This window comes from Prunus dulcis, chromosome 1 (genome assembly GCF_902201215.1).
Source record: "Prunus dulcis chromosome 1, ALMONDv2, whole genome shotgun sequence".
NCBI lineage: Eukaryota > Viridiplantae > Streptophyta > Magnoliopsida > Rosales > Rosaceae > Prunus > Prunus dulcis.
Genome location: NC_047650.1, coordinates 10,546,066 through 10,563,815, shown reverse-complemented (window position 1 = coordinate 10,563,815; position 17,750 = coordinate 10,546,066). Strand labels below are relative to the sequence as shown.

Sequence of the window (17,750 nt, the reverse complement as noted above, 5' to 3'; positions counted from 1 at the left end):
GCGTATTCCCCGAATTGGAAGCTTGTGGATGATAAATAGCTCGAGTTTGGTAAAGAGTCGAGAAACTTAAGACTGGCTCTCTCATATAATGAATTCAATCCCCACAGTTCTCTAAGTAGCAGATACAGTTGTTGGCCAGTTATCTTAGTTACATATAATCTCCCACCATGGCTATGCATGAAACGAAAGTTCATGATGTTGATTTTATTGATTTCCTATCATAACAAACCGAAAATGATATAAACGTCTACTAAAAGCCTTTGATTGATGATTTAAAAGCTTTGTGGAATGAGATTAAAGGAATGTACGATGCACACATAGGAGAATACTTTACACTAAGAGATGTATTATTGTGGACAATTAATGATTTTTTTGCCTTTGGAAACTTATCTGGTTGCGTCATTAAAGGATATAAAGTTTGTCCAATATGCTGCGATAATACACTTAATCACAGGTTGTAAAATGATCACAAAATTTGTTACATCGGGCCTAGAAAATGGTTACCAACATATCATCCATATTGGAGGTAGCGTGCAGCTTTGAATGGGAAACCTGAATATGACACGCCTCTAGAGCCATTAATCGGAGAAGAAGGGCTACAAATGGTTGAAGGTATTAATTACTAATGGGGCTCGAAAAAAGGGGAAAGTGGAGTTGAAAATATTGGTGACAAAGTTTGTTGGAAGAAGAAGTTAAAATTCTTTGATATTGAGTATTAGAAATACCTTCATGTGAGGCATGCCCTCGATGTTATGCACATTAAGAAGAATGTTTGCTATAATATCATTGGTATGTTGGTGGAGATCCCTAGAAAAAATAAAGATGTGATTGCTGCTTGTTTAGATTTATTGAACATGGGGGTCAAGACTGATTTGCAACCCTAGTACGGAGAAAGACGTACTTGCTTGCCTCCAGGGCCTTGGAATTTGTTAAGGGCATAGAAGAGAATGATTTGGAATTCTTTCTATGGTATGAGGGTTATTCTTCAAATATAAAAAATCTTGTATCTTTACATGATTCAAGACTTTTTGGCCTTAAATCACAGGATTGTCATACATTGATGCAACAATTGCTCCCTATGGCAATTCATTCTATTTTGGAGAAGCCTGCAAGGTATGCAATAATTCGACTATACTTCTTCTTCAATGCTATATGTGCAAAAACGGTGGATGTTTTCAAGCTAGATAAGTTGGAAGAAGATATAGTAGTTACTTTGTGTTTGCTTGAGAAATACTTTCCCCTTTCATTCTTCGATATCATGGTTCATTTAGTAGTACATTTTGTCAAAGAAGTTCGTCTATGTGGGTCAGTTTATTTTAGATGGATGTATTCGTTCGAAACATAAATGAAAGTGCTAAAGAGGTATGTTCAGAACCGTACTCATCTTGAAAATTGTATTGCTGAGGGGTGTATAGCTTAAAAAGCTGCGAAGTTTTGCAACGAGCATTTATTTGATGTTAGTACAATTGGAGTGCCATCAAGCCAGAAAATAGGACTTTCAAAGCCACTATCAGGTTGCTCAGTGAGCTTAGCCACTATCAGGTTGCCCAGTGAGTTTAGTTGAACTTGGCACATCTATATATGTTGGAGAATACGGAGGAAGTCTTACCTTATATCGAGTATGAGTTTGATTCATTATGTTTTAAATGATCCCTTATATTTTTCTTATATACAAGGTACTGTAATGCTTAAATTTTCCGTAAGGAACATATGGTCCACATCAAGACCACTTATCCAAATTTTAAAAAGTGAACAATGTAGCCTCAAGATAAGCACAACAACACTTTCATTCAATGGTTACGCTTTAAGGTATATGTTAGGCTTATTTACTGTAGTGCCCCCTGAAACTACGATCAAATCTCATATTGCCTCTAGGAAGTTAAAGTGACCCATATTACCCCCTTGACCAAGGTTTGGTGTTTCACTTTGCCCCCTACCATTATCTCCATCCATAATTCCATAAATATTGATGACGTGGCAGGGTTATATTAGTAATTTTATATACATGGGTTCTTTATCCACATCCAGGTTGGACAAGCAAATAATAAAAAATAATTTATATTTATTAAATACTTTTAAAAAATTAACATAAAATTGAAAGAAGAAAAAAACTAGCCCAGATCCAATCTCCCTCATCCTCCCAGTACTTCAGCCTCGCCCTACAAACACCACCACTACCCTTTCAATTTCATCACTCAGCTCATTTCCTCCCCAAAAGTACCTACACCAAATCCCCACATCTCCTCAGTTGTGGGTTCATTAAATAGCCCAATGAGTGACATACTTATGTTGCTGATTTTGCTGGGCTAGGAGTTTGTTCAGCCCAAAAAGAGTTTGTTCAAACCCAGCATGAAAAATCGATCCTTGAAGCCAATCAAAAGCAGAAGACTCGAGGTATGAACGAGTACTTCTTTGATATTCAACAACACTGGGCTCAATTGAACGAATTGGACCAGTCTCGCGAGAAATGGACTCGCAAATTGGAATTTGAGGCGGCTGCGGTGACTGTCGAGACTGCGAATTCATGTGCGGGTTCAGAGCCGGGTTCGGCTGCTCCTGCGGCGAGTCCTCAGCATAGACTATGGGTTGATTTTTTGCGTTTCATCACTCCGCTCCTTGCACCACTATCCGTTAGATGGTCTGTGGTTGTGGGGGATGGATGGGTCAAGGAAGGTCGAACATGCGATAGGGATGGTGCTTAGATCGAGAATATTGTGTTAAGGGTGTGAGAGAGAGAGAGAGAGAGAGAGAGAGAGAGAGAGAGGGGGAGGGGATGAGGGGCTGGGAGGGTGAGGAAGGCGATTGGGCTAGAAATTTTTTTGTTTTTCTTTCAATTTCTGTTTTTTCTATAAAAAATTTGCTGTATGATTAATTTTTATTTTTTAAAAGTATTTAATAAATATAAATTATTTTTTATTATTTGTTTGTCCAACCTGGAGGTGGATAAAGAACCCATGTATATAAAATTACTAATTTAACCCTACCACGTCATCAATGTTAACGAAATTATGGATGGAGATGACGGTAGGGGGCATAGTGGAACACCAAACCTTGATCAAGAGGGTAATATGGGCCACTTTAACTTCCGGAGGGCAATCTGGGATTTGACCGTAGTTTCAGGGGGCATTGCAGTAAATAAGCCTATATGTTATTGAATAACATATTGAACTTTTATTTTTCTTCTTTCTATGTTAGATTGAATTGAGATATGATTAACTTGTAGGTTCAAAGTGAACTCAATAGGAAAGATAATAATGGCGTATTAGAAAATTTGAGGTGGCTAGCAGCTGGTTTAAGCATGGCAGTGTCATCATATAAAAGCTATCTTAGTAAAGGTGTTAAATTTAACACTAAGGCACAAGATAATGTCCGGACTATTCAAAATAGTGGAGTTTATTTACTTACTAAGGCGCAAGTTGCAAGTGCCAAGGATAAAAACCCGATTGTCTCAAATATAGGTTTTTATGGTGTCATTCAAGATATTTGGGACCTTGACGACCAAATTTTTTGAATTCCAATCTTTAGGTGTGATTGGATAGGTAATGTTTTTGGCCTTGTAGTCAATGAACTTGGATTTACCCTTGTAGATCTGAGTAAAATTGGACATAGGAATGACTAATTTGTTATGGCTTCTCAAGTCAAACAAGTATTTTTTGTTGACGACTCAACGCATCATAGTTGAGATAGCGAAATTCCTTGTCGGGTAAGTTTCGACCCACACGAAAGGGGTAACGATCTGGTCGGTAGTTTTATTAATGCCTAATAGAGAAGATAATAATGTTATTAGTGATGACGTGCTAGGTGATGTGAGAATTGAGTGTGAGCCATTTACCAGAAGGATGCCAAATGTTGGCACATTTGATGAACTAGCTTGTAAGTTTGGGAGTGAAAATATATGGATTGAATGATGGTTGTAATGTATGACATTAGTTATGCCCTAAATGGCTTTGTATGACATTAATTTTGTAATAAATTGTAATGTATGACATTATTTTTTTTACTTTCACTATGCAGGTTTTGGGCACAACACTTTCAGTATTAAAAATATTGGGTTCAAGATATAAAATACGACGGTCTAGTTAACAAATTGCAATAACAGACATCTAAATGATACACAACGTCCTTTTTTAACAAAAGTCGTGGAATGGACGATGGTAAACAACTGTACCTAAATAAAAACCGCCATTTGAAATTAAAAAAACATGTCAATTAAATAAAATCGAATTCCAATTAGCGACGCTGAATGAAAAATAACGTCTTTTTTATTATCAGACCACGACCGTAATGTGGGTATTGACATCTAAAGGTTAACACACATGACTGTCATTTAGTTGAAAGCATCGTACATAATAATCAAACAACGACGGTCATATGCAGCCGTTATTACTGTATATTCACGACGAAGTTCTCCACACAAGCGACAGTTCAAATATAAACATGCAATGGTAAAGGGTACAAAACGACGTATTTAACGACTTCACTATGACCTTCCATATGTATATGTATGTGTGTGTGTATATATATATATATACCGTCGTCTATCAGAACCACAAAAGGCATTTCAGTTTAAATATCTTTTGTGAAAGTTCTTCTAAACATCTGTAAGTTGATACCTGTCATCATCTAACAAACATACACATGATGATATTGGTGTTATCAACGCCGTATTCACGACGAAGTTGTTTGTAGAAGTGATATTTCAAATATAATAACACGTCGATAAAGGGTACAAAACAATGTATTTAAGGACTTCACTACAACCTTCCATATATATATTTATAGTCGTCTATCAGAAGCACAAAAGGCATTTCAGTTTAAATATTTGTCGTGAAAGTTCTTTTGAACATCGGTAAGTTGATACCTGCCGTCATCTAACAAACATACACATGACGATACCGGTGTTACTAGAGCCGTATTTGCTACGGAGTTGTTCATAGATGCGACATTTCAAATATAATAATACTACGGTAAAGGGTACAAACGACGTATTTAACGAATTCACTACGACCTTCCATATACATTTACCGTCATCTATCAGAATCACAAAATGCATTTCAGTTTAAAGATCCATCGTGAAAGTTCTTTTGAACGTCAGTAAGCTGATCCCTGACGTAGTCTAACAAAATACACACGACGATATCGATGTTATCAATGCCATATAGAGGGAGGAACCACGTCTATATTTATATAATTTGCATTATGGTAAGTTAAAGTAACAACGATGTAAATACTAGGGTTGTAGTAGATCGTAATATTGTTCTTCCCATATTTACAGCCGTTACTGTTAAACTATAAGAGATTTAGCTGAGTTTATTGCTTAAATTGTGAGCCATTGGATCACAGTCCAAATGGACAACTGAGATGTATTCTTAGGTGTAGTAGAATTGTGCCAAGTGTAGCTATCTCATAGGGTAGTTAATCATTGGTTAGATTGGATGATGTAAGAAGGAATATTCTGTTTTCCTAACTGTTATATTGGCATGCACAGATTGTGAATGACTGTGACAGATAATAGACTGATCTTTCATCTTCTTCTTCTCCAAGTTTTCTCTCTGCATTTTTACTTCCTACATGAGCTCCATCCATCAATAATCCAAAACTAAACATGGCAGATCATAGTCTGTGAATGCTAACATGGTAACACTGAGCCAGGTTTGATCGTTTAGCTGGGCGTTTGAATCTGTGAAGGAAGTGAGCTGCGTTTTCTGTCAAAACTTGCTCTCTGTGAAATCTGTGTCTAACATGGCAGGATCTGGAGGTGGTGAGCTGCGTGCTCCAATCTTCAATGGTGAGAACTATGAGTTCTGGAGCATAAGGATGAAAACCATTTTCAAATCTCATGGGATTTGGGAGTTGGTTGAGAAAGGAATAGGAAGCTCAGATTCGAAGGGAGCTGATGAATCTGATACAAAGCAAAAGGAAAAGGAGGAATCAAGTGGTTCTGGGAAGATGGCTATAGCTGAGATCCTGATGAAGGATGGTAAGGCCTTGGGGTTGATTCAAGAAGCTGTATCTGAAGAGATCTTCCCCAGGATTTCTCATGAAGAATCATCTCATGGAGCCTGGAACATTCTGAAGCAGGAATTTCATGGTGATAAGCAGGTAAGAAGTGTAAAACTGCAGAGTCTTCGTAGAGAATTTGAATATACTAGAATGAGAGAGGATGAATCTCTATCTGCTTATCTTACAAAGTTGTTTGATCTAATAAACCAAATGAGAGGTTATGGAGAAGAGTTATCTAGAGAAAGAATTGTGCAGAAAATGTTAATTAGTCTGCTGCCTGGATATGATCCAATCTGTTCTGTAATTGAACATTCAAGGGATCTAGATGTAATTGAGGTTCAAGAGGTGGTAGCCTCATTGAAGAGCTTTGCTCAAAGATTGGAAAGACATCATGAGAACAAGACTGAGAAGGCCTTTGCTAGTCTGAGTATAGATACCAAATCAGCTAAGGCCACTGGAAATCATAATTCCAAGCAGCAGAAGAATTGGAAAGACAAAGGGAAGAAGGGGGATAATAAACCTACTGATGGAACTAAAACTCCTTGCAAACATTGTGGGAAATTGCATTATGGAGAATGTAGGTTCAAGGGCAAACCAAAGTGCTATAACTGTGACAAGCTTGGTCACATTGCCAAAGACTGCTATAGCAAGAAACCTGAACAGCAGCAGCAGCTTCAGTTTGCTACTCAGGTTACTTCTTCACCAACCATGTTCTATGCTAACAATGCAACTGAGAAAAGGTCCATGGAAGAGGTATGGTACTTGGACAGTGGGTGTAGTAACCACATGACTGGCAGAGAAGATGTTTTGATTGATATTGATAGGAATGTGACTGCAAAAGTTGCTATGGGAACAGGACAGTTGGTTGATGTCATTGGAAAAGGAAGCCTGATGGTTGAAACTAAAATGGGAAGGAAATATATCAAGGAGGTGCTATTGGTATCTGGTCTCAAAGAGAACCTACTCAGTGTTGGACAAATGATGGAGCATGGATATTTTCTAATTTTTGGAGATAACAAGGCAGAAGTTTATGATGATAGCTCTCTCTCAAATCTGGTGGCTAGAGTGCATATGAAAGGAAATAGAAGTTTTCCTTTGAAACTTCAAACAGACTTGCATGTTGCTCTAACTGCAAGCATTAACCAATCAACATTGCTTTGGCATAGGAGAATGGGGCACTTAAACTTCCAGAGTTTGAAACTGCTGTAGAATGAAGACATGGTGTTTGGTCTGCCAGAAATCAAAAATACAAATGCAGTGTGTGAAGGTTGTACTTTTGGAAAACACTGCAGGAAGGCATTTCCAAAAGAAGCAACCAGCAGAGTTACAACTCCACTGGAATTGGTACACACTGATGTGTGTGGTCCAATGCAAACTGTTACAAAAGCAGGAAACAGGTATTTCCTTACCTTTATAGATGACTGTACAAGAATGTGCTAGATCTATTTCTTGAGATGCAAATATGAGGTATTCACAGTGTTTAAGAGGTTTAGAGCCACTGTTGAATTGCAAAGTGGATATAAGGTGAAGAAACTAAGAAGTGATAGGGGAGGAGAGTACACCTCTAATGAGTTCAATAAATTCTGTGATGAAATGGGAATGGAGAGGCAGCTTACAGTGGCATACTCACCACAGCAGAATGGTGTGGCTGAGAGGAAAAACAGAACCATAGTGGCGAAATGTATGTGATTGAGAAGGGCATGCCACTTGAGTTTTGGGCAGAAACTGTGAAAAGTGTACACCGAAGTCCAACTAGCTCTGGACAAGAAAACACCATTTGAAGCCTATAGTGGGAGAAAGCCAGGACTTAAACACTTAAGAGTATAAGAGATTTAGTGAGTTTATTGCTTAAATTGTGCCATTGGATCACAGTCCAAATGGACAGCTGAGATGCTTAGGTGTAGTAGAATGCCAAATGTAGCTATCTCATAGGGTAGTTAATCATTGGTTAGATTGGATGATGTAAGAAGGAATATTCTGTTTTCCTAACTGTTATATTGGCATGCACAGATTGTGCATGACTAAGACAGATAATAGACTGATCTTTCATCTTCTTCTTCTCCAAGTTTTCTCTCTGCATTTTTACTTCCTACATGAGCTCCATCCATCAATAATCCAAAACTAAACATGGCATATCATAATCTGTGAATGCTAACAGTTACTACTACATTTACACGTTGTTCCATACCATAAGCGCTGTGGAATCTTGATTAACTATGGCAGTATATTTTCAAGTACTGTCGTGACAGTGATTCTACACGACGATAAGTTAATAGTTTGTCATTGTTACTCTACGTTATGGCAGGAGGTTGATAAATTGTATCATGTTATCTCATTCAGACGACGCGAAGTTTCTAAAAGCGTTGTCTATGCTTATCGAAATTTGCCTTTTTTGCTGTTTTTATATTAATTAGACATCGGTTTTTAGTTGAAGATGACGTGGTATGTTGTAACAACGGCGGTAATTTACCGTCGTGGTTTTAGATGACAATCGATTTCACGAAGGTTTAAAAACCATCTACATGACGATGGATTCTCATTGTTATCTACACTCCGGTCATCATGCCAGCAACGTAAGGCACACCGCTGGGCAGAATCCATCTATCACCGAAGATGAACTTGCCAGCCGTGAAATCGGCGGCTTGCTCAGGTGTAAGCTTTTTCATCCCGCTCCACGTAACCCTCTTGCTCAGCTCTGCACCAACTCCCCTGTTTCCGAACTCACCGAACCAGCATGTGTTGTGATTTGTGGTACCGGTCCAATCCATCCACCCTTCGGGAGCGATGACGTCATCGATCTGGGATTGCATGACAATGGCCCTAGCCAAGCTCTTCCATGGCCTGCCCAAGTAGGCCTTGTTGAGTTCCTTGTCGTAGCCACGCTCGCCGGAGATGGTGCAGTTTTGGAGGATGAGAGCTGAGGGTGAGCGCATGTCGAGTCTACCGTGGGCTGTCACCATGCAGGCCTGGTTTTCCAATGGCTTCCTGACGATCATCTTGCAGTTTTGGAAGACGGCGGCTGCGTCCCCAAAGATGAAGTCGATTGTTCCACTGATGGTGCAGTCGCGGTAGAATTGCCTGTGGGTTTGGGTGTAGAGGGTGTCTTGGTACCCGTCCATGTTGCAGTTGTAGAAAATGGACAAGTCTGACTGCACACGCAGAGCCACGGCTTGGTGTCCGATGGCTCCGGCTGTGTTCTCGAATCCGACGTCCTTGGCAATGAAGTAGTCTCCAACAACAGCTGCAAAACATAATAATGTACATAATGAGTGAGACTAGGCATAGTTCTAAAATCCTAACAATATAACATGCATATGTCAAAACGTTGTACTTACCAACTGTGGCAGTCTGGTACGTTTGGGTACCATCGGCGTAGTTCTTCCTACCGGTGACAACGGTCTTGGTAGGGCCATCTCCGATAAGCATGACATTGGTCATGTGCTTATTGAAAAAGACATGCTCGTCGTACACACCCTCCTTGACATAAATCACGAAGACCTTCACCTCGTTGTTCTTTGGGATGTCCTTCAAGGCTTCGTTAATAGTCTTGTATTTGCCATCTCCCTTCTTGGACACCACCACATCGGGTTTTAGCGTCAGAGGAGTGGCGGTGGCGAGGTCGAGCCTTCGGTGGTCGATCCAAGCAGGGATGATCTTAGCCCTCTGGAACCTCTTCTCATCAGTGGCCGTGGCAGCGGCTTGGAGGAGGCGGCGCCCGGTCTTGATGTTCAGAGCCTTGAACAACGTGGACACTTCGCTTACCATGGCAAGGCCGTTGCTGGTGAGCTCCTGAGATGTCTTCAAGAACTGCCTCATCTTCTCTCCAGCGTCACCGGTGGTGTTCTCAAACCCATCCAGGCAAGTTTGCTCGTACGTCATGGCGGCGCTGAGCCAGACCTTGAGATCCTCCACGTAGGCATCGAGCTTGGTGAAGTCAAAGGGACCCAGCTTATCGAACGAGTCACCCAAATCGTCGATGGCATACTCTAAGAGCTCCTTGCAGTTCTGCAAGGCCTGGTTTGCTCTGGGGTCCTTGGCAAGCTCCTTCAAGGTCGTCGAGTTCTTGATGACCTCGCGGAGCTGGTTGATGGCGACCTGGAACCCTGCCTTGACCAGCTCTTTTGGGTCGGTGACGTTGCTGGCCACCTTGGACAGGTTGTCCTCGCAGGTCTTTTTGTAGTCCGTGGGCTGGCAGATCGACTGGATCGCCTTTGTCGACGTGGATGTTTGCTCACCGCCGGATTTGCCTTTGTGCCGTGACACGGTGACCCCAACAGTTACAGCAACTACCATAGCCACCAGAATCAGAGCGGAGACGCCGATGATGGCGATCTTTTTCTTATTCTGTGCTTCTCCTCCGCTCATTTTGAATAATATATTTAATAACTAATTTATAGATTTTTTTAAAAGAAGGATTCTGGTGGCGAAAAAGAAAATAAGAAGGGTTAAACAAAAGGATTTTTGTTGCTGGAACTTCTTATTTCTTTTTCAGGTGAGTTGCTGCAGAGCTGTTGGGGTCACTTTATTTGGGGCACTGGACAATACTTATTGGTGCCCTTGCTGCTTTCAAATTGTTGGGTTATGGAGGTATTTATATGGGAGGGGAGCTCAGAATGACAGTTATTTCTGTTAGGGATTGTGAGGTGGGGAGATCATTGTTCACGAGTCACGACAAAATTAGGGGTCGTTGTGTTTTTTGTCCAAATTTGGGAAGCATTACAAATGGTTGGTAATTCTTATTACTGGCTCCCTTCAATCGTGGATGACCAGTGCATGGCTAGAATGTTTATGTTTACCCAGCTTAGCTAGTCAAGGTCATCAACTTTCTGATCCATTCGATTTTTATTTGTTCACTTGGGTTACTTGGAAGTATAGGCCACCACATTCGTTGTGTCAATGTATATTACATTTATCTTTTTCCCATATATATACCTTTGTTTGAGCCCAACATACTACCTATGGGGATGGGAAAATCAACCCGAAAATTGGCCAAACTAACGAAAAAACGAAATTTATAAATATAAAGGAATTTATAAATGATAAAATATAAAATAATAAAAATTAATGTGGTATAATTTGTAAAGTTTTTTGTTTGGCTAACGAATTTGAACACGTAATTTAACATTCATTTGTAAAGTTCTAATTTTTTAAAACTCAATCTTTACTTTTGGAATTTTAGAAATGAGTACTATTTAGATAGAATTTAAAGTTGGGATTTATGACTTCCAAATTCAATATTTTTTCTCATGCGGAATTTATAAATTTCGTTGTTTTGTTATCCAAACACGGTTTATGTCAATTTAGAGCATCTCCAATAGTCTCTTCAAACTAAACTCTTCAAATTGTGGTTTGTTGACCTACGTGACAGTTTGAAGAGTAAAGTTTGCTACTTTACTATTTTGTACCTCCAGCAGCCTCTTCAATGTAATTAATTCAATGTTTGACTTTTTTTTTTCTTCTTTTTAATCAAAAATTAATATTTAATTTGATTTAACAATATCATATCAATATTTAAATAATAATACATCATTTTCACTAGTTTTGTTGTTCCAAAGCTTAATTAGTAAATATGTGATGTAGAGTCAATGAGGAGTCCCAGTTTGGTGAGTGGGTTTGACAAGGCTGTTGGAGAAGGTTTGTTGATGTGGCTCACCTATTTTAGTGTCCCAAAGCCTTTGAAGAGGATGCTTGAGATGCTCTTAGAAATTATGACTTCTGTCAAAATCCAAAGTTTATTTCCCTCATCCAAACGCACCGTAAACCACCAAAGCAAGAATGCTTCTTGTTTTAATAATGCATAATGAATGTATTTAATAGGTTTCATCCAGCTAATTTTTTTTTAAAAAAAGAAGAATATAAAAGTGTTACTGTTAAAAACCTCAGCACATCTCTTCTCTTGAGTAGCATCCACTCCATCTCTCTCAAATTTTCTTTTCATCATTCTCAATCTCTTCTCTCCATCTTCTCCTCCTCCTCTATGCATCTGTCCCACTTTTTCTCTGTGTTGTACTATTCGATGAACTCCACATTTTCTTTCATGGTTTGTGTTGTACTATTTAGAGCTTCAATGGGCCGGAATATTGAAGTTGTAAATTTACGTCTAGTCGGAAAATGTAAAAAAAAAATCATAGATATACATTAATTTTTACATCTTCATTTGTAAGTCCCACTGACACAAATACGCATGAAAAAAGTTGATGAAGTAAACAAAGTAGAGAAGGGAAGTTTTTTAGGTTTTTGGAACTCAAATAGGTTCTAATAGGCTGTAAATGTGGATGCGGATTAATTGTTAAAATTTTCATCCCAAATGCTGCATGAAAAAACATTCCTAACTACGATAGTGAGCAGTAGGTGGCTCCATCTCTAACTCCTTTGGGAGCAAGTTCCTCACACGAAAAAAAAAAAAACACATAAAATGCTCAAATTTAGTACTGCTTTTAGACAAGCACCCATTTAGATTCCTTCTCACTCGGTCAAGTTGTGCTCTCTCTCCTCCCTGGCCCAAAACCATGCTCAGCATGGGGCAAAGTAAATTTTCCCTAGCATGGGAAGTATACGTGTCGAGTTCTTATTGGCACTGTGAGATTCTATAAGATTCTTATTGGCAATGTGAGATTCTATAGTGTTGAGTGTGGAAAGTTGTGAATAGATAGAGAATGTGATAGAATTTGTAAGAAATGTGTAGGAATATTTTTGAAGAAAATTTGAGGTATTTATAGACATATTTTAGGTATTTTAAAATTTTTTAAAAAAGAAAAGGAAGCCAACAACGACAAATTTGAAAAGAAAAAAAAAATTTATGCATTTTGAAGGGTGTTGACCTCCCAACGGTCAGAACCAATTGTTTATAATTTTTTTTATAAAAATATTTATATACATTTAAAACGCAAAAAGAGGGAGAAAAAAAAAAGAAGAAAAAAAAGGAGAAAAAGGTAACGGCTAACTGATGTTAGCACACCTTTAATATAAGCCTTTGGATCTAGAGTTGTACGAGATGTTTCGTGTTCACGCCCACGCGTGATACTTTCTCTTCTTGAGCAGCACATACGCTGGGCTCACAAAAAAATTTGGCCTGGGGTATAGCTGGGTTACAAGTGGCCTGGTTGGAGGGTTAAAGGGCTAAATGTGGCCCTCCAAATTTGGCCAAATTTTTTTTAGCCCATGGTTGAAGATGGGTTTTGCATTATTTTAGGGCTACATTTGGCCTATGGCCCATGATTGGAGATGACCTTATTCTACCAGCCTAAAATTTAATTTATGCCACTCATGCCTACTAATGACAATCATGTCACGCTGACATCCAAAGACTCACATCGAACCAAGGCTTGTACCTCATCCAACAATACACTCAAGTATAAGCCACCACAACCATTGTGTCAATGTATATTACATTTATCCCTTTCCCATATATATATATACCTTTGTTTGAGCCCAACATACTACCTATAGGGCTGGGAAAATCAACCCGAAAATTGGCCAAATTAACCAAAAAACGAAATTTATAAATACAAAGGAATTTATAAATGATAAAATATAAAATGATGAAAATTAATGTGGTAGAATTTGTAAAGTTTTTTGTTTGGCTAACGAATTTAAACAGTAATTTAACGTTCATTTGTAAAGTTCTATTTTTTTAAAACTCAATCTCTACTCTTGGAATTTTAGAAATGAGTACTATTTAGATAGAATTTAAAGTTGGGATTTATGACTTCCAAATTCAATATTTTTTCTCATGCGGAATTTATAAATTTCGTTGTTTTGTTATCCAAACACGGTTTATGTCAATTTAGAGCATCTCCAATAGTCTCTTCAAACTAAACTCTTCAAATTGTGGTTTGTTGACCTACGTGACAATTTGAAGAGTAAAGTTTGCTACTTTACTATTTTGTACCTCCAACAGCCTCTTCAATGTAATTAATTCAATGTTTGACTTTTTTTTTTCTTCTTTTTAATCAAAAATTAATATTTAATTTGATTTAACAATATCATATCAATATTTAAATAATAATACATCATTTTCACTAGCTTTTGTTGTTCGAAAGCTTAATTAATAAATATGTTATGTAGAGTCAACGAGGAGTCCCAGATTTGGTGAGTTTGACAAGTCTATTGGAGAAGGTTTGCTGATGTGGCTCACCTATTTTAGTGTCCCAAGGCCTTTGAAGAGGATGCTGGAGATAGGGGTGGGCACTGTACGGTACAGTACGGTATTGAGCTCACACCGCTACCGATACCGGAAATTAAAGCCGGTATGATATGGTATGAAATTATCGTTTGTCAAAGTTGATACCGTACTGTACCGTGCCAAATTGGTATCGGTACGGTATTGGTACCATTTCAGTACCAAAATGACACAACTAAAAAAATGCAAGACGGAATGAATAAGACAATAAAAATAGCTACTAAATTTCATAATTCATTCATATGATATGCCCTGAGAATTCAAAGCTTCGGACTGAAGCTTGAAGACAAAACACAACTTTTTTCATCAAAATGTTGGCTACCCAGATTAAATTACAACATTTTCTTATATGTGCAGGACATTAATTATGGGGGAAAAAAACCCAACTCAATTGCAGAAATGGGGAAAACAAAAATTGAGGAAATGAAATTTACATTAATTAAGCCATGAAAATGAACTTATAGATATGATTATCTGAGAAAATTTGACAGAAGATGCAAAAAGAAAATTACAATTCATAGAAATTGATCAAAGAAAGTAAACAACATCTACCCAAATCCCCAGCAACCACAAGAAATTCTTCCTTTTTATATGTGCAAATTTGCAAAACGGGACTTTGGAAAATCTCCTTCCTTCCTTCACAGTTCATCACAATAACTATATGTTTCTATTTGAACATGTTTATATTTCGGTACGGTACGGTATTGACTGGTACCAAATACTTGATACGTACCACTACCATACCATACTCTATTGGTACGGTACGGTACGGTACAGATTATCTCCCCATTCTAAATGAAACGGTATCAAATCGGTATGGTACGGTATGGTTAGTGTACGGTTTCGGTATTTCGGTTTTAGATGCCCACCCCTAGCTAGAGATGCTCTTAGAAATTATGACTTCTGTCAAAATCCCAAGTTTATTTTCCTCATCCAAACACACCGTAAACCACCAAGGCAAGAATGCTTCTTGTTTTAATAATGCATAATGAATGTATTTAATAGGTTTCATCCAGCTAATTTTTTTTAATAAAAAAAAAAGAAGAATATAAAAGTGTTACTGTTAAAAACCTTAGCACATCTCTTCTCTTGAGCCGCATCCACTCCATCTCGCTCAATTTTTTTCTTTCATCATTCTCAGTCTCTTCTCTTCATCTTCTCGTCCTCCTCTATGCATCTGTCTCACTTTTTCTCTGTGTTGTATTATTCGATGAATTCCACATTTTCTTTCATGATTTTTGTTGTACTATTTAGCGCTTCAATTGGCCGGAATATTGAAGATGTAAATTTATGTCTCGCTGTAAAAAAATTCATAGATATACATTAATTTTTACATCTCCATTTGTAAGTCCCACTCACACACACGCATGAAAAAAGTTGTTGAAGTAAACAAAATAGAGAAAGGGAAGTTTTTTAAGTTTTTGGAACTCAAATGGGTTTTGATAGACTGTCAATGTGGACGCGGATTAATTCTTCAAATTTTCATTCCAAATGCTGCATGAAAAAACATTCCTAACTAGGATAGTGAGCAGCGGGTGGCTCCATCTCTAACTCCTTTGGGAGCAAGTTCCTCACGGAAAAAAAAAAACACATAAAATGCTCAAATTTAGTACTGCTTTTAGACAAGCACCCATTCAGATTCCTTCTCACTCAGTCAAGTTATGCTCTCTCTCCTCCCTGGCCCAAAACCATACTCCGCAAGGGGCAAAGTAAAGTTTCCCCAGCATGGGAAGTATACGTGAGTTCTTTTTGGCAATGTGAGATTCTATAAGATTCGTTGCCAAAGTTCTCCGAAAGGACCAAGACATCATGATTGGTTCAAAACTTCCATAAGCAGGGACGGTCCTTAAAAGGGACTAACCTGATTCGATCAAAAAAGAAAAAGAAAAAAGAAGAGAATAACCTGATTCCAGTTATGGGGCTAAATATAGTCTAGAGCTATAATTTTAGCCTTTTAAAATATTAATTTTTTAAAGAATAGTGTATGGCTATATTTTAGGGTCCTAAATATTTTATTATTTTGAGAAAAACTATGGTGCAAGACTCATACATTCCACTACTATGTAGTGTTTAATTTAATTAAACTACTATTTAGAGACAATATTCTAGAAATGACAAGTGTACGTTGATAAGCATTTAACAAGATTTCTGATAAGATTTTTGAATGAAATGAGTGTGGAAAGTATTTGACAAAAAAACAAAAAGATTGTGAAAAGTTGTGAATAAGTAGAGAACGCGATAGAATTTGTAAAAAATGTGTAGGAATATTTTTGAAGAAATTTTGAGGTATTTGTAGACATATTTTAAGTTTTTTTAAAATTTTTTAAAAAAAAAGAAAAGAAAAGAAAGCCAACAATGACAATTTTGAAAAAAAAATTTGATGCATTTCAAAGGGTTCTGACCTCCCAACAGTCAGAATCAATTGTTTATAATTTCTTTTATAAAATTTATATATATTTAAAACGTCAAAAAAAAAAAAAAAAGTAGGCTAAGGCTAAATGTGGCTTAGGCTATAGCTGGGTTACAAGTGGCTTAGTTGGAGGGCCAAAGGGCTAAATGTGGCCTCCAAAATTGACCAATTTTTTTTTGTTTTTTTATTTTTTATAGCCCATGGTTGGAAATGAGTTTTGCATTATTTTAGGACTACGTTTGGCCTATAGCCCATGACTGGAGATGACCTTATTCTATCAGCCCAAAATTTAATTTATCCCACCTATGCCTACTAATGACAATCATGCCACGCTCACATCCAACCAAGACTCATAACTCATCCAACAATACACTCAAGGAAAAGAAGATAAGACGAACTAATGAATTCAATTCTCTTTGACTATTTCATGACATCTATGTAAAGTTCTCTCTAAAATGAAAAGTATTTCTGTCTTGTTCTTACTTTTTTAGCCTACTGCCAATTTCTTTTTAATTATATATATATATATATATTTATGAAACAGCCTACTGCTAATTTTCCTTTCATTGATAACCCTCTTCACACATTCCCTTTAAGTGAGATAAATAAATAAATAAATAAATAAATTTACATAAGATAAATTTAACCCACTCCATTTTAAAATTCTAAGTCCGTCCCTATATACACCAAAGCAATTATAAAACCGTCCCAACAAGGATGGTATGTGGTGGAACACATGGATGGGTCCATCTAAATACTTTCCGAACAATCTTTCAGAAAGTGCTCCAAATGCTCTATTGAAAGAGTCTATTCTACTTGTATATTACTATTTCTAGCCTTCCTTATCAAGGAGTAAAAGATTCCCCATCATGGCAACGGGTTGCCACTGCCCGCTGACAAGTTTAATTCTTCTCTCTCCCCCTCTATTTTTTTCCCCTGCTAAAACTGCGATGACAAGTTTTGTTTTTTTTTTTTTTTTCGTGCTAGCTACAACTTCCATGACACGTTATTTACAAAGTGTGAGATGGACTTAAATTTTGACCTCCAGTCTCTCACCTCTGTGTGCTCTTCTTTTTCCTATACATATATAGGGTTCATGAGCTTTGTTTCTTACAGAGCACAGTTGGCCTACGTACCAAAAATTCAAGGACATTT

General features: G+C 37.6%; 1 protein-coding gene across 1 annotated transcript; it reads right to left on the bottom strand.

The window, feature by feature from the left end:
- Nucleotides 1-8,373: 8,373 nt before the first annotated feature.
- On the bottom strand, nt 8,374-10,561 carry LOC117614847 (putative pectinesterase/pectinesterase inhibitor 28). Its single transcript, XM_034343762.1, has 2 exons — nt 9,339-10,561; nt 8,374-9,244 (listed from the first exon to the last, which is right to left on the bottom strand). The coding sequence occupies exons 1-2, from the start codon at nt 10,366-10,368 to the stop codon at nt 8,550-8,552; spliced, it is 1,725 nt and encodes a 574-aa protein (XP_034199653.1). The 5' UTR covers nt 10,369-10,561; the 3' UTR covers nt 8,374-8,549.
- Between the last annotated feature and the right edge of the window lie 7,189 nt (nt 10,562-17,750).